The sequence below is a fragment of the Trichophyton rubrum genome (genome assembly GCF_000151425.1).
Source record: "Trichophyton rubrum CBS 118892 genomic scaffold supercont2.1, whole genome shotgun sequence".
NCBI lineage: Eukaryota > Fungi > Ascomycota > Eurotiomycetes > Onygenales > Arthrodermataceae > Trichophyton > Trichophyton rubrum.
The window spans coordinates 2,231,930-2,248,724 of NW_003456428.1; the positions used below are offsets into that span (position 1 = coordinate 2,231,930).

General features: G+C 51.0%; 5 protein-coding genes across 5 annotated transcripts; 1 reads left to right on the top strand and 4 right to left on the bottom strand.

Annotated features, from left to right (window-relative positions):
- Position 1: 1 nt before the first annotated feature.
- Positions 2 to 1,621, bottom strand: TERG_11642 (uncharacterized protein; the record flags this gene model as incomplete). Its single annotated transcript, XM_003238802.2, has 2 exons — positions 2 to 1,384; positions 1,502 to 1,621. The coding sequence occupies 2 exons, from the start codon at positions 1,619 to 1,621 to the stop codon at positions 2 to 4; spliced, it is 1,503 nt and encodes a 500-aa protein (XP_003238850.2).
- A 2,081-nt stretch (positions 1,622 to 3,702) lies between these two features.
- On the bottom strand, positions 3,703 to 6,325 carry TERG_00838 (pH-response transcription factor pacC/RIM101; the record flags this gene model as incomplete). Its single annotated transcript, XM_003238803.1, has 3 exons — positions 3,703 to 5,387; positions 5,461 to 5,773; positions 5,876 to 6,325. The coding sequence occupies 3 exons, from the start codon at positions 6,323 to 6,325 to the stop codon at positions 3,703 to 3,705; spliced, it is 2,448 nt and encodes an 815-aa protein (XP_003238851.1).
- Positions 6,326 to 7,556: 1,231 nt separating this feature from the next.
- TERG_08667 (uncharacterized protein) lies at positions 7,557 to 8,011 on the bottom strand (the record flags this gene model as incomplete). The annotated part of the gene is made up of 2 exons (XM_003238804.1): positions 7,557 to 7,761; positions 7,836 to 8,011. 2 exons carry the CDS (start codon positions 8,009 to 8,011, stop codon positions 7,557 to 7,559), a joined length of 381 nt encoding a protein of 126 aa, XP_003238852.1.
- A 1,618-nt stretch (positions 8,012 to 9,629) lies between these two features.
- Positions 9,630 to 10,787, top strand: TERG_00840 (uncharacterized protein; the record flags this gene model as incomplete). The annotated part of the gene is made up of 5 exons (XM_003238805.2): positions 9,630 to 9,879; positions 9,960 to 10,199; positions 10,260 to 10,375; positions 10,438 to 10,504; positions 10,576 to 10,787. The coding sequence occupies 5 exons, from the start codon at positions 9,630 to 9,632 to the stop codon at positions 10,785 to 10,787; spliced, it is 885 nt and encodes a 294-aa protein (XP_003238853.2).
- A 408-nt stretch (positions 10,788 to 11,195) lies between these two features.
- On the bottom strand, positions 11,196 to 15,997 carry TERG_00841 (uncharacterized protein; the record flags this gene model as incomplete). Its single annotated transcript, XM_003238806.2, has 5 exons — positions 14,412 to 15,997; positions 13,584 to 14,328; positions 12,913 to 13,518; positions 12,476 to 12,860; positions 11,196 to 12,413 (listed from the first exon to the last, which is right to left on the bottom strand). The coding sequence occupies exons 1-5, from the start codon at positions 14,710 to 14,712 to the stop codon at positions 11,196 to 11,198; spliced, it is 3,255 nt and encodes a 1,084-aa protein (XP_003238854.1). The 5' UTR covers positions 14,713 to 15,997.
- Between the last annotated feature and the right edge of the window lie 798 nt (positions 15,998 to 16,795).

The following is a 16,795-nucleotide window of genomic DNA, read 5'->3' on the forward strand; positions in this document are numbered from 1 at the left end:
GCTACATGGCCGTTGATGGGCTGGTAGGCGCTGTGCCGCCTCTCTCCTTGCCGATGGGGGATGCAGGGGTGGAAGACTGTCCGCTCCTCTTGGCCTGCTTCTTCCAGTACTCTTCGCGGTGCTCGGGGACGATCTGCCATTTCATGCCCTTGCCAGGCTCGTCTGTGCGACGAGGCACCTTCTGGAAGGCCTTGTTGAGAGATAGGTTGTGCCGGATGGAGTTCTGCCAGCCGGACTGCGAGTGCCGGTAGAAGGCGTACTTTTGCATGATAAACTTGTAGATGTTGCTCAAAGACAGTTTCTCTTCCTCGGTGGAGAAGATGGCCTGGGCAATCATATTTGCGTAGCTGAAGGGTGGCTTGATATCCTTGGCCGCGTCCTCGCTGTAGTCGATCTCCTCGGTACTTTCCATCATCAAGCCCCGGTTGTACATGGGGGAGACCTTGGACGATGGCTCAATGGTATCTCGCGACAGTGGGCGTTGGGAGGGTGTTGTCTGCCGCTTGGGAGTAACGGTGGCCGCGTTTGCAATCTCTGCTGCTCGACGGCTACCGTTGGCTGTGGCAGCACCGCCAGTAGAGTTAGCCGCAGCAGCAGAAACAGAAGCATTATCGGCCGGTTCTCTACTGTTGAGAGCAAAGGACATACGACGGGGTGCTCCGGCACCAGCACCAGCACTGGAACTGGTACCGGCGTTGGAAGTGGTTGGGTGTGAATGATACGAGCCATCCCAAGCGGTCTCGTCTGTTTCACGGGTGGTATGGACGCCGTTCTGGGCCTGCTGGATGAACGCCGGGTCGATAACAGCCTTATCTCTGGGCGTGACGAACATCATCTGGGTATTGGCGATCTCGAGGATGTCGCCACAGGAGATCTGGGTGGCCGTTCCACGCTTGTAGAAGGTGTTGTTAACCCGCACGCCGTTCCGTCCGTTGACTCTCACGCGCCAGCACGGCGGGTCGTCGCGGTCGTAGTATATCTCTGCATGCAGCCGGGAGACAAACTTGCCCGGTCCGAGGTCGATGTGAACGTCCGGCAAGGCCTGGGCGGCGACGGTGATGGGGGAAGACTGGGCATCGAGCCTCTGGTCGCGGTCTGGCGGGCGTCCGATGTTGACATGCAGCGTCTTGACGTAGTAGGTCCAGTCGCGGCCGGCAATCTTAGCGTAGGCCTCGACACTTTCTTTGTTTTCCTGCTGCGTGCGGGCGTTGGAGTGCAGGGTCATGACGGCAACGGGCTCTCTTGCGACGGCCAGGTTGGCGATGACCGAGTCGACGAGGTCCTGGTTGGCCGCCATCTCGTTGTCATGCTCGTCGTCGTTCTCGTCCGCAGAGGCGGCTGGTTCGACGGTCCTCTCAAAGTCCGGGTGAGACGTGTGTTCGACCTGCATGTTGTTATTATTATTAGATACTGGTACACTGTAGACACTCGACAACACACGCTTTCAATGCCGTCTTTATGCCGGCGCGCGCAACCAACAGAGGAAAAGATGAGGACTAACCTTGCGCTTCTTGACCGAACGCCGGGTGGGAGACGAGTCGAGGGCATCCATATCAACCGGGTCTTCGTGCAGGTCGACGTCTCGCCGACGACTGCGACGCTTAGCAACCGAGGGCGCCATCTCCGTCTCTCTCTCTCTCTCTCTCTCTCTCTCTCTCTCTCGTCGTGCGTCTTTGTTCCGTGCTATCCTCCGAATATCTGTCTTCCTTGCCGTGTCTCTCTTCGCTGGGGTGTTGTTGACGCAGGAAAAGGCCGTGGATGTCTCGATGCCGATCGAAGCAAGACCAGCACAAAAGAAACACCAAGCAAAAAGGAAGCCCTAGTCAAAAAAAAAAGTCCGTTTACTCTTGCTCTTAGTTCCTGCAACCCCAAGGGCGGGAAAAAAAGAAACGAGCAAATGCTGTGCACGAGTAAATATCGCAAGACGCCGTGAACGCAGCTGAATATCACTTGGGATCAACAAGTCAAGTCGACCTGGACTGGACTTCGGCTCAAGTAAATAAATAAATAGCAGAAAAGAAAAGAAGGATCTTTTTCTCGGAAGTGGCTGGTCCTTTTGTCTCTCTTCTTCTTCGTCTTCTTCCTCTAAAAAGAAAAAGAAAAGAAAAGAAGAAAAATTTGAAAAAAAAAAAAAAAAAAAAAAAAAAAAAACTCCGTCAAAGTTGGTAAACAGACGAAGAAGATGGAAGAAAAAAAAAAACTCTTTTCGCCAAAGGTTGACTTTTTCCCTTTCCCTCGATTGGATGTCTGGTTAACGGTTCCTCTCTTGCGTCTTTGAGCTTGACTTTGGTTTTTTATTGCTTCCCCCTTCGCTCGAACCGTGACTTGCTTCTTCGTCTACGGCCTTTGAGCTTGCCACCCCTTTCGCAGCCTCCCAACCAGGCTTCGGCTTTCGTCTCGATGTGGGTTCAGCAGACTGACTGACTCGTTAAATGTGTCTTTGTTGCGTATCTTCGACCGACCCAGTGCGGAGGCGAGATGGAGAGTTGTGGATGTTTGTGTTTGTGGTACGGGTACGATCTCGTGTATTCTTCTCTCTTCTGATGGCAGCCAGTACCAGCCAGTACAGAGAGATACTCGTAGCAAGCAGGCTTATGTCGTTGAAGCAGGCTTGACGCGACTCAGCCCAGCCGTATAGTAGTTATTTCGCCGCAGAAACAAGACCTCGAGCCTCACACAGACGCAAACGCAAACGCAAACGCAAACGCAGGCGCAGGCGCAGGCGCAAAGTAGCGTATCGGAGTAACCCACGCAACGCGTCAAAAAGTTATCAAAGTATTCCGGTTCGCCAACGATGATGTTATGTTTGTTTGTATACGCAACGAGCGCCTCAACGCGTGGACGCCCGCAGCCAGGCTCTTGAAACAGCCGATATCGATAGCCCCAGCCGCCAGCCTATCGATAAACGACGGTTAGCCCAGTTAGTGGCCCTGAGGCGAAACAAGACGAACCAAAACGCAGGGAAGAGACTAAACTAGTACCGAGTACGGAGTAAAGATATGTCACTGCTGGAGACGGCCGGATCGATGGCAACAAAGTCGAACGAGCCAAACCCCGGATTTCTCAGTTTGCAGGGCTCCAGCGGGAGGGACTTAGTACTCTGGGTGATGGAGACGTCGACTGTCTGGCCGTTGATGCGAGCGCGTGGATGGCGACGACGGGCCTTTTGACCGTCTGGGAGCTGGGGCCGAGACCAAACCATGGGTCGGCTGCTCGATTTTGCTATTCTCTCGCTCCTCGTGGCAGCGAGTCTTTTCTCACACGGCTGAATGTTGCTGTCTCTTAACTTATCTCTTCGCTGATCTGCGTATATTCAATCTGTGATGTTCGACGTTGAAGTCGTTCGTCGTCGGTGGTTTTTAGGTTATGTATCGGAGGTACGGGATTTTGGGTGGTGGCGGCGTAAGTTACGGTATTTTACGATATCAATACTGAAGGGAAAAAGAGAAGAGAAGAAAATTGTATTTGGAAACATCCCACAGCAGGCACTTTGACAGAGGGACAAAGTCAAACGATGAACAGACAAACGATAAGACGAACAAAAAAGTAAAAGCAAAAAAAAAAAAAAAAAGTAAAATAAAATATACATGGCTGACTCGACAGACGGAAAGACAAACTCATAGCATCATCACGAAACGGGAAAAAGGTAATGGTGTAGGTGGTATAAGCTGAACAAAGAACGCAGCCAGTCGGTCAGTCGGTCTACTGGCCCATCTTCTCGTCGCCGTCGGTGTCGGCTCCGTCATCGTCGACGGCCATCTTGAGCACGGGATACAAGTTCTCTCCTGCTTGCTTGGCCTCTTCCTCGGCATCAAGCATGGTTGTCGTGCTTCGGGCAGTGGGGGTAGATGGGCTCTCCTGATCTTCGTCGTCGCGTGGCATCTGACTATCTCTTCCTTCCTCGTGGGCCACGGCAGCGGCGGCGATCGCTTCCATTCCATGCATCTTGATGCTGGGGTACTCTCCTGCTCTGGTAGCGGCGTCAGATGCAGATGCAGATCCAGGGGAAGCTTTGTCGGTCTTGGCGTCTTCCTCCTTGTCGGAGTCTTCCTGCTTGTCTTCGTCGACATAGTCGCCGTTGTTGAGACGTTCAAGGACATAGTCACGTAGTCTCTGGAGTAGGCGCACGTTCTCAACCCATTGCTGCTCACCAACTGGCTGGCGATCATCTGGTCCAGCAGCAGCAGCAGTAGTAGCCGTGGGAGTAGGGGTGGATGAAGGGCTTCTACGGGGGGCAGCATCTTCGTCCATGTCGGCCGAGGCACGACTGAGGGCAGGATCGATGACGCTGGAGGACAGCTTGGGTTCATCCTTAGCAGCAGCAGCAGCAGCAGCGTCGGCATCACGCTTGATGGAAGGAGTGGAGAGGTCGATGTCTGGACGAGAACGCTGGAGCATGCCGCCAGTGTAGCGTCTTCGGTCATCGTCAAAGATGCTGCTCAGGGTGGACGGAGGAGCGGCACTGGAGACGGTGGTTGGGTATCCCGATGAGGAGAGGCTGTCCTGGCCCGTGGTGGCGGGTAAAGTAGGGTACATTCCGGCCGTTGAAGGGTGATGGGATGGAGACATGCCATGGCTAGAGGCGAGCGAGATCGGAGAGCGGCCAGAGGTGTAGGACTGGGCGCTGGAGGGAGGAGTGAGCGCGGGAGTGGATGCATGAGGGGATCTGCTGGCAGCAGAGACAGAGGAAGCAGGCGTGGCAGCAGCAGGAGTGGATATCATGGAGGCAGTGGTAGCCGCCGTAGTGGTAGTAGCGGTAGTGGCGGTGGCATGAGGGTGGTGGTGGTGTGACTGGTGGTGAGTCGGGGGAGAGTTAGTTGTGCGGTAACTCAGGGGACCCTGGACGTAGTGGGCACCAGGCTGGGCAACTCCTGCGGCGGCCACGTTTTCATCACTCTCGTAGACGGTGGACTGCATCTGCTCCAGGAATTGGTCAATGTTCATCAGGTCAGCTTTGGTGCGCAGATTGCCCATGGGGGGCAGATGGTAGGACTGGGTCGGGATGGGTCCGGCGGACTGGTAGCCACTATGGCCGCCACCGACGCTGACCATGGCAGGCATGGGCTGGTACTCTGGCACTGCGCCGGCGTGGGTCAGGGGCAGCGGGAGGCCATGGAGGTTGAGCAGACGCTGGCCCACGGCAGCATAAGAGGTAGGGTCGAACTGACGGCGCTTCAGGTCTCCAAAGAACTCATTGAGGGCATCGTAGCCGCGCTTCTTACTCTCGTAGGACGCCTGGTGGGCAGCGTCGTGGCCCACGGCATAGTAGACGTTTCCATACGAGGGATTGGGCTGCTGCTGGGGGGGCTGAGGCTGGTAATACTGTGGTGGAGGGTGACCGTAAGCCTGGGGGACTGGGCCGAGTGACCCTTCGAAAAAGTGAGCGGCTATAACGTTGTCAGCGCTGAGCACACCACAATAGAATAAAAATAGTGAAAAAAAAAAAAAGATAAAACGTACGCTTTCCGTCAGGCCCAAGACCGACGCCAAACATGCCGGTGGGAGGCTGCTGTCGCTGGCCGGCACCGGGCTCCGGCGACCGCATGAGGACCGAGTCGTCCGCGTGCGTCTTGACATGCTTCTTCAGATCCTGGGGCCGCTTGAAGGCCTTGCCGCAGAAGTCACATTTGTGCGGTTTCAGGGGCACATGGACGCGGATGTGGGAGGTGATGTGGTCGCGCTTGACGGTCGTGGTGCGGCAGTTGGACCATCCACAGGTCAGGTTGAGGTTGTTGGTGCTCTTGCGGCCGACGTGGCGCTCGCACACATGTTCCTACGCCCAGTTAGCCATTCCATCACAACACATGAGAGAGAGAGAGAGAGAGAGAAAGAGAGAGAGAGAGAGAGAGAGAGAAGAATAGAAGGAGAAGCATACGTAGAGAGCCTCTGGAGTCGGGCAGAGTTCCTGGCAGCCCTGCCACTGACATTCGAGCGAGCCGGGCGCGTTGGGGCTGCTGGGAGCGACCTGCTGGACTCCCGGGGGCGCGACGGCGGCGGCAGCAGCAGCGGCATGCTGGAGACTCGCCTGGACAGGGACGCTCTGCACTGTCTGCGAGGTCGGCTGCTGCTGCTGTCCTTGCTGGCCCTGCTGGCCCTGTTGCTGAGGTTGTTGCTGTTGCGGTGGTTGCTGCTGGAGAGATGGCGCGGACTGCATCTGGCTTCGCGGCTGCTGTGCCTGTGCCTGCGTCTGCTCTGACTGCGAGCCCGCGGCCGCCTGCTGATGCTGATGTTGCTGCTGCTGTGACTGCTGCTGGTGCTGCGACGGCGGATGCTGCTGCTGGTGCTGGGCGAGGGCGGAATGGTCTTGGTCCTGGGTGGAAGACATGGCCGCCAAGCAAAAGTCTTGTCGACGCTGGGCGAGCGAGGCACCAAGAGCGGAAAGTCAGCGATCGAAGAAGAGGGCGAACGAGGGCGTTATAAGTCCAGTCACGCTGGAAAATCGTCGCAGGAGAGCTGAAGAAGAAGAAGAAGAAGTAGATGAAGAAGAAGAAGGCTGATGCAGCTGAGCAGCGAGGAGAGGAGGACGCGAGGAGAGACGGGACGAAGGGGCTGAGTCGTCGAGCGAGGGCCTTGGCCTCCTTAATAAGTGAGAAAGGGGGGCGCGGAAAGGCGAGGGCGAGGGCGAGACAGGCAGCGCTGATAGAGAGAGGGAACGGCCAAGGCTGGGCGGGCGGAGGGAGTCGAGCAGAGGCAGAGATAAGTAGCAGCAGTTGGCAGCAGTGCTGGGAGAGCTGGACAAGAGGGATGGACAGTACTAGAGCAGTCGCAGGAGTGGTCGACGGTTGGGCAGGAAAGGCAGGACTAAGACCAGCGACAAGAAGGACGAGACGGTGGGAGAGACGGAAGGACAGCCAAGACATTTAAATAGTAAGGCGAGCCAGGACAAGGCGCCTTCGCCGGGCTTCACTGCTTGCTGCTTGCTTCTTGCTTCTTGCTTGCTTGCTTGCTTGCTTCTTGCTTGCTTGCTGCTGGTCTTTCTTTGCTTTTTCTCTTTGCTTCTTCTCTTCTTCTTTTCTTCTTCCTCCTCTGCTTCGTCTCGTCTTTTTTTTTTTCTGGGTTTTCTTCTGTTTCTCGCTTCTGGCTGGCTGGAGTTGCTTTTTCCTGCTTGCTGACATAAGCGATGGTGTAACTCAAGCCCGACAAGGGGCGAGTGTGCCAAGCAAAGCGGAGCCAAGCGCGGGCAAGAACGGCCAAGAACGGGCCAAGGGATGAGGTCGGTTGCCAAGGTATGGACGGCCAAGAGCTTTTGCCAAGGATCGGTCGGGTCAAGGAGGTGAGAAATGCCACGTTGCCGTGACAAATTAGTCCGAGGCCAGCTACGATTAGTCATCCATAAGTTGAGGTTGTTAACCGTGGTCGTTGCAGACTGTTGGGTTAGTCGGAATGAAGCTGATTTCTTACTCTGTGAGGCGTCTCCGGGGACCGATTAGCCATTTCGCCCGTTGGGAATCGGCGCGTCGACGAATCCTGCTGTTGACGGAGGTGGACGTGGCTCGTGCCCTGGAGCCCAGCGGCAGTCAGAAGAGTCGGTTCCTTCTGGCTATTCGGTCCTACCATCATAGACTGCGGTATATCCAGGGTCGGGTGACCCCACTTCGTCTGCTGACGGAGATGGTTCTGGTCCCTGGATCGACATAGACGTGGACACTGTAGCCCATGCGGTGGGCGCGGTCTCCTGCGCTACTAAAGCGCAGGCTTATGTGCAGGTCCTCGTCTGGAGGTCTATCCGTTTGGCTTTTGGTCGTCCGGTGGGCATCGGCGCTGTAGTAGAGGTGGTTAGCTTAAGATTACCTAGGAAAATGATCCGATGGCTGCCGGAAGCTATGAGTACATACAATACTATGCAGTATTCGGGCTTGACCTTCTTGAAGCCCCCTTCGGTGCCAACTTGGATGATATCGCAGGGTACTCGGATATCACCTTCAGAGTCTCTACCATCCGACCCATGATCAAGCCGGTGGTGCCACTCAATTCCGAGGACTTTATTTATACCCTCCGCGCGGTATTTCATCTTCCACACAGGCCAACCTGCATTGGAGTTGTTATTTCCAGCTGGCACAGCCGAGAACTAGAGTAACGTATTGTTTGACGACATCCTTGTTGTTGCTGCTGTTGCTACTATTGCTGCTGATGCTGTTGCTGCTGATCCTGATGGTGATGCTGCTGTTGCTGTTGTTACGGTAAAAGTCCTTGACGCGAGATCACGTTGGAATGATAGACGCGAAGAGCTATATTTATAACAACAATGATCGGACCCTATCTAGTTCCAATCCCCTCCCAGTTCTGTCCTCTAGTGTAAGCCCCCCATGTCCTCTCACTTTGTCCTCTATCGTAAGAAGCCCCTCTTGTCCTCTAATCCCCTTCCACCAATGCATTTCAGCATCAACAAACGCCCTCTGGCGGATGAAACATATCTAGTTCGAGTAAGCAAGGCCATTTTAGTAGCTCCAGGCATTCAGGATATAGCTATCTAGACATGATATATTATCTTGAAATATTGCAAGTGTATGGTATAATTTATTGCATTGGGTATTAATTGTTTATCCAGGCATACGGCAGCTTTAAGCACAGTCATAGCTATTTCGAGATACCCAACGGTTGATAGCAGGCTATGCTTATGAATAACTATTCAAGGGTATCACGAGCAAGTCTATCAATATTTTTATCATTAGAATTATCTTCCCATGTCCTGTTCAGTCTCTCAGTGAATTCCGACCTTGCATAGAAAAGTTTTGTGCCCCAGAGGTCGTTTAATATCATGTCGCTGCTTGGCGCTTCAGCGCCTATTTGTAACTTAATTTCTCTCGGGTTTCGCAATAACCACTGACCTTTGGGCATAACGCCACTGCCTACGGAATCAATTAAAGTGATTCTCGAGCTATCAAAGTATTTCGGTGTGAAAGGATAATGGACATTATGAAACATTTATACTTGAAAATTTGCCCGTTACAGTCTACATCAGAATCTATTGTACCCTGCAGCCAGCTGGTGCTTCTAACGTGTCGTTAAGTAATGATTCCGTGGTGATAAGATACTTACGTAACGCGGTAAGCGCTTAATGCTGTAAGCGCCACCGCCACCAGAAGAACTGAGTCAAGGACGTCACATCCATACTTCTCTCACATGTGATTATTTAAAAGGCCAACCTGCTTCCTACAACTTTTCTAACTACTTACCTCCAGCTCCCTTCTTTTCTGTTTGCGCTCAGCCTGATCCAAGTCCTTCCTTTACTTCCATCTCACTCCTAGCACACATGTCCCTCAGTTACCCTGTCGGATACCATCCATGCCCGGAAGGTCAAGATCCCGGTCCCTGTTGGATACAGCCCTATTGTGACGGAGAGCAATGTGAGCCGATTAGTGAGTATTCTGATGGGAAGACCGGGCTATGCCCAGTCCTGCTCGGCGACATCCTAGAAGGGATTGATCTACAGGATGGAACAGAATGTTCTTTTCATGTTATTGGGAAACTCGGCCACGGCTCTTACTCTACCGTTTGGCTGGTGAGAAACAGGCAAATTTCCCATCTACATTTGATCATGGAGCTTTCATTAATATCCATTACCTAGAAACACCCAACAGCATCTAGCTCTCAAGATACTCAGGGCCGAGCATAGCACGCGTGATAACATGGAGTTGAAAATCCTGCAAGATACAGGGAGACTCAACTCTGCCTTCTTCTATACGCATACACCAACTAATAGGCAACACCTTTGTCTTGTGATGAAAGCTGTCGGATGCCCTCTGAAAGACAGAAGCTGGGCTAAACCTAATGGTGGCGAACTTGGTATCCCATGGGATGTTTTATCCGCTGCCATGCTTACAGAGATGCTCCTGTTGAAAGTATTTGAGATCCATGAAGTCGGGATATACCATGGAGGTAAGAGTGAAATTGTCCTTGAATCACGTATTATGCTGATTCGGCAATACCGTAACAATTGACTAATATATATTCGTTAGATATCAGTCCATCCAACGTTGCTCTAGGCCTCGCCGAAGATGCCTTTACGCCCAAGTCCCTGAAATGGACTTTCAGTGAAGACTTACGGGCAGTAGTACACCTAGGATTCATACCTCTGACAGAACCACAACCACCTGTCCCGCCATTCTTACCGGCTTATATTGCATACCATGTGTATCCACTTGCCTCTGACGGACTGGATGTGACTAAGATTGATATTATTGACTTTGGACAAGGCGGTCAGTTTTTTCTCTGTCACTTTTGGATAACTGATTAATTAACTAATCGTGTATACATAGGGTACGAATCAAAGAATACCAAGCTAAGGGGTACCCGGGGTTATAAACCGCCTGAATCCAAGAACCCGGGTGCTCTTGGATCTATTCAATCCGACTTATGGAGCCTAGGTTGTCTGGTATGTAGCTGCTTAGTTTCCCTTCCTATTGCATTTCAAACTAACCGGCTATCTCAATATAGGTCTACTATGCACTGACGGATATTCATTTATTCGGGCCAGACGAGGAATTCGTAAAAGCATACACAGGTATGTGCTCTATTCTCTACACGTACTATATTTTCATTTTGGCTCAGCCTGCTGACTTCATATGGAAACAGCGGCGAGCGATCAGGAGCAAATATCCTATATCGATGTCCAACTAAGAGCAGATAGGGTTTTTCAACAGCACGTCGAGTACAGGGATATAACAGCTAGGCTACTTCATTCTCTTTTAAGAGTTGATCCTGCAAAGCGAAGTGCAACAGAGGCGAAAAAGTGGCTCGTCAAGATGGTAGAGTATGCGAACCAGCATATGGAAGGCGACCGGTGACAAAGGAGGATTTGTCGAAGAAGACAAACCGAAGAATTGAAGCATGAAATCACAAACTGGTATACAGAACAGAGTTAACATATGGCTACGCCAGGACATAATATGATTACACCCGATTTATCTATACTCTGCGTACTCTTTCCATCTTGCTCCCTCATATTTGTGTCGCGCATAAAAATATATGTAATGGCAAGAATGTACACGCTTCTTGAAGAGGACATGAATCGATGTATACGCATTCGTGTTTTCAAAGGGTATCAGGGTCTAACGGGCAGAGCAAGCAGGGGAAGCATAAAGATGACGGCATTCTGTCTCTTAGGGATATATGCAGAAAGTTAAACTGGGGATAAACCACAAAAAGGGGGCATGTGCTAGAAAAAACTGGGCATTTATTTCACCATAGAATCATTAGTCCTTGTTACTAGCATTATTATCGTTGCTGCTGCCATCACCGTTCGAATTCCAGTTCCCCCATTGAGCCCAATCATTCGAGGACACGCCCAAATTTCCATCTCCATTTATATCTCCACCAATGTTAGTGCTCACACCACCAAATTGGTCCATTAAGTTATCAAACTTCATGTCGGTGTCTAGGGCCATATCGAGGCCAGCACCAAGACCCATTACAAAGTCATCTGATGCTGTTTGGAAAGAGGGGTCGGATGTGGGGTACTGGTATGAATTGTTTGGGGCTCCTTGCGCAGCAAGGTTTTGCCAAATGAAAGAATGGCCGGGGATAGTGACAAGGTCGGGGTTGCCCATGAATTGGTAGGCATTTGTATTTTGTTGGGGTTCCGATGTTGGGCTTTGTGTATTGCCTGGGAAGGCGGCGGATACTGCCTTTATATGGGGAGGCAGACTGCTAACTGAGGTTGGGTCATGAGAGGATGCTGGGCTCACCATGGACAGTCCGGGAGTAGTTGTAAACGAAGGTGAAGAGGACGTGTTAGATTTATTCAAACCATCCCTGTCCATTACAGATTGTAGGGATGTGTTTGAAGAGAACATAAATTGCCCTTGACCACCATTGCTGTTATTGTCCTGTTTAAAATGGTCGTCTTCCAAGGTTGACATTGGTTGGGTGGGGTAGGCCAACGGGTCGTCGGAAGGGAACATCATGGGCATAAGGTCAGGCAGAGGTGCTGAGCCATTAAATGGCGGCGAAAATGATATATCTTGTTTGGGTGCGGATTGTGATTGCGAGTTTCCTATGCCTCCTACTGTAGCCAAAGATGGGGATGATACGTGAGTTTGTTCAGTATCAGCCAATGATGAGATCCGGGGTGTAGAAGATGGGCCAAATAAACCTTGCATATCAGCCGTCCATTTGAAGGGGCCATTCGAGGCACTATTTGCGTTCTCCACTGACATATCTCCAGCTGGAGAATTTTGAACAATAGCCGCTCTATTTGGTGTAACGTGTAACGGGAAGGTACTTGCTCGTGGTGGTAAACTTGCATTAAACTCTTCAGGCGCTTTGGTCTGCAGGGGTGGTGTCTTGTTCCCGCTTCCAGAAGAACTATTTGAACAGATAGGAGTGGGCGTCTGGGTACGCTTCCGGTTGATTAGCGGGGACGAAAGAGCCTGTCTATTTCGAAGTCTCTCCGGAAGATACTTAAACATAGACTAGAGATAATGTTAGTTCATTTGCGAATAACATCGATTTCATACAGCCAAGGGAGACTTACATTCAGACTCTGGGCACATCGATCTGCAGCCATACTCTTCTTTGCGAGACCAGCTAGCACATTTTTCCCCTCCAAGGCATCTTTCAAAATTCCGTCCTTGGCCGCTGCAGATTCCGGGTTTTCGAGGATAAAGAATAGGAGCGTTAAGATAGCAAAGTAAGTTGTATACATCGTAAACCAGTACGATCCGTTGAGAAGCTGTTTCTTTTTCATACCAGCAGTGATATGAACAACATTTCGCGCAACACTAACGCAAGCAGCGGCACAGGCATAAGATCGCTTGTCGATTTCTTGGCCTTTGGAACCACCAGTGACATAATGTAAGAAAGGCCGATACATAACCAGCTGAACATGAGCGTAACATATACGGAGGAGTTGCCTCATTCTTGGACCTGTCAGCACATGCAACATCAATCCTCCAACAAATGGCCACTCACCTCTCCACCTCTATTGCCGCTTCACCACCGGGTCTATAGGCATCGGGCAGTGCCTCCATCCATTTCTGAAGATCTCGTTCAAGTTCTCGGATCTTTGAATGGCTTACCATATAGGTATGGTTATCGCCGTGCGTCGTGACTTTGACAGGATATATATATTTCATCACTTTCAACATGATATGGCCGAGTCTCATGTGCGCATTTGCACCGTGCATAAGGCAAATGTAGTTCTTTGGCATAGACAAGATGCCATCCTTGGTGATAAATTCGTCATCGACAGCCATAGGATAGGTTTGGTCGATGTCATCTTCACTCAACATTGATGGGAGGCCGAGGATAGTGCTGACATGGACATCCATCTTTCGAACAACCCAGAAAATCCGTTTGCGAGTTTCGAGCTCAATGGGGTTGAACTTGACAGAAACCGAGCGGTGGAGGCCAAGACGGACAGCAGCACGGAGCGCAATTCCAATATAAGAATAACAGGTCCTAATATTGGCAGAGGCTTGTAGGAAAAGAATCATAAAGCAAACAGCCTGAAGAGAGGTTAGGTCACGACACTCGGTTATATCAAGCAACTGTCGGCCAGCTTTAAAATATTGGAAGCTATTCTGATAGTTAGTTTTGAATTGGTTCAGAAAGTACGGAGGAACTTCAATAGAAAAAATTACCCTTGATCTACAGCGCTTTCATATCCAGATTTCTCCAAAGTGCAGTCTCCCGGTCCTCGGAACAGGCATCCAACAGCAAGCGCAAGATATAGAAGCGGTAAGAAGCTATTCTCCTCATTTGAGAATTGTTCTAGCGGGGTATCATATACACGGTCGAACATTGCCCAAAACGTTGGTTTATGCAAAAAACGCATTATACAACACGCATCTTCAAGGGCATGTGTGCAAAACTTTCGCGCCTCCTTCTTCGATGGCAAGTCATGAACGGGAGACAAGTGTGTGTCGATAGGAGACTCTGAAGTTGATTTCATTTTCTCCAATCTGAGGGGCATACGAGGGAGTTTCTGTGGCAGCTGCCCTTCCGGAGCAATATTTCCTATTTGTTTCCGGACTCTTCTCACAAAAATAAGCCCGGAGGAATGACCATGATAATCCCAATGTCCTTCATCGTCAAGGTCAAGAGAGCCCGTATTATCTACCATTGACTCTAGAAGTGATTCGTCGCACGGTTCTGCGGCTGCCGGTAACTTCGGCTCGGGCTTTCTAGGTGGCTCTGACGTATTATTTTTGAGGAGAGCAAGTATTTCTTCGACGCAGCACCCGTCATATCGAGGGTCATCAAGGTCAATCTCGGGAACAAGAGCTCTCAGGAGCCTCTCGGCTTTCTGAAGTCGACTTTCGAGGGCTTCGATATATTGAGGGGCAGGATTTCTTCGTCGGTTTGATGGCTTGTCGTATGTGCATTCTGGCATCAAAACATGGTTAGCCACCCGCTTTTTTGCACAGGATCAACCGGAATATATAGTTGGAATATAATAGGAGCCATACCATAACTATAGACAGTGCAGTGGGTACAAGGTTGCTTGCCGTCACATTTTATCTTCTTACGGCGACACTCATCGCAGGCTCTTGTGACCCTTCTTCTTTTTTGGACTGTTATGGCCAGTGACGACTGATGTGAGTCGGTAGCTGGTGTTCCCTCCGTCGTCTCAGGTTCTTGCGTTGTATCTGGTGTTTGGCCATGATGGTCCTCAGAACTTTCAACCTCACCTCCGGCTGACGCTGAGTGTTGCTCCTGAATTTTCTGTTCCTCCTGCGGCGACTGCATGGTAATATCTTCAGAGACCATTGTATTTGAATGCCTTACAAAGCACCCACAAGCTCATTGGGGGCGGTCAGGAATTAGATAGGGGTTTATATCGTCGTCTTCACTACCGCTCGTGGTGTCGAGCAGGAACATATCCAGGCGCCAGGGTATACACTCCTGGAGCTCGATACTAGCAACACATACCGGGTTAGCATAAGCAGACACAGGGCGGTAATAAACTCCACGGCCACGAGTATTTCCCATGTACAATTTTTTTTTTTTCTTCTTTTGGCCAGCCTCATGAATCGATTAAGCGGACAGATGCTCATTCGACTTTCCTCCCCTCTCTGACCAGAAGAGAGTTCACCAGCGGAGTTGACGTACCAATGATAAAGGTTTCCCCCGCTGATTTGCTACCAGATCGACAAGCAAATGCAAGCAGACGGGCAACTCATTCGTCTATACGCTCAATATCGTTGGGCGAGGACGAAAAAGAAGGAAGCAGCGTGCAGTCGCAAGAATGGGTGACAAATACGACCAGCAAGTTGGGTGGGAGTTTTTATCAGATGGAAATGACTCTTTGATGTTTCAACCAACACTAGTAAGGCTTGCTCGGATTGCAGACTAAAAGTTTGAAAAAGCGCGACCCACAGGGCAGAGAATGTCTTTGGCCCGTTGATAGGTGGATACAAGCTTTCGACCTTTGAGCCTTCTAACGAGGAGCAAAGAAGAAAGGCGTGCACGATCACCGGATTAGAATCAAGTCCTTGCGCATAACCCCAAGCCTGCGAAGTAAGTAAGCAGCAAGCAGGCCGAAGCGTGCAGGCAGATTGCAAACAGCCACAGCCAGGGGTGTGAACGCTGCACCTCACGAGCGAGACCGCAGCTGGTTGCTCCGATGATTGTCAGTCTTAACCCCGACAACTGGAACCGAGGGAGTTTGAATGCATGTATCCAGACAATCCATGCTGTGGGTTTGTTCTCCCATGCAGCCACGGCGAGATGAGAGCATGGAGAGAACAATGCAAACGTTGCACAGCTGTGTCGTCTCAGGCCAGGGAGGTGCAGCAACGCCTTAGGCTCTGCGCTTTCGTCCTCGCCATCCGCGCCCATGTCGTTGCTTTGCTGCATCTCGCAATTCCATCTCCGGAGGCTGCATATGCTGACTAAGAGTGTCCCTTCACATGACTTGCTTTATCATTGATGATTGGTCCATCGGCCAGAATGAGATTTTGCCCGTTGCATTATATAAGCAATTCTAGAATTAGAACTGCCCGCTAAGACTTCCATCCCTGGCAACTCCCGATACGGAAAGCTAGACGTCACTCGGAGGTGAGATCCGCGGCCGCCGGCCAGGCATAATCCTGTGCTAATATCAGTGCTATATATATTGCTCGAAGCGAGGACGGCCCAGGTATGCTGCTCTCCCAGGGTAGAAAAAGATGATGTGAACCTGAGGTGTCATAATAATCGATGCTGCATGCTCCTGTTCCAGGCAAGCCCCCCTGCAAGGACAACGGAACGTCCAAACAGGAAAGTCTACCCTGTAGACATCGTCTGCTTAGAGTCATGGGTTCGTCCAGAATCTGTGGTGCTATCGGCCGGGGTTTGGTGTGCAGTGAGGGAATGGCCGGGGTTCAGGTTGTTTGAGCATGGGCTGGCGTAAGTTACCGATGTGCTGCATGGAAGAGAGGAGAAAAAGCAATAGCAGCCCCCTGGCGTTTTCTTGTTGTTGCTGTCAATTTTAGAGACTTCTCCGCATCGACCAGTGCTGTCACTCACCATCCTTGCCCATATTACCCCGTGCGCGCAGCATAAAAGTTAACAATACTGAGTCTCAGCCCTGACCTGTTACATATACTCATTAATGCTAGAGCCCGATCGATGATGGAGCCGAAGAGAACGACAAGCTTTTGCGGCTGTCCATCGCAACGCACCACGCTCCACCGCATGGTAGACCCGATAACGGAGGAACATGCGGCGTCGTGTACGGGATAAGGAGGTATCGGGATGATGTTTTATTCCGTGTAACGCTCGTATCTCTTAGTTATCCCGAGCAAGGTACTTATTTTAGACTTGAGGGCTCCGTCGATGTTTTTCCGCAGGAAGAAGAAACGTTAGTTAT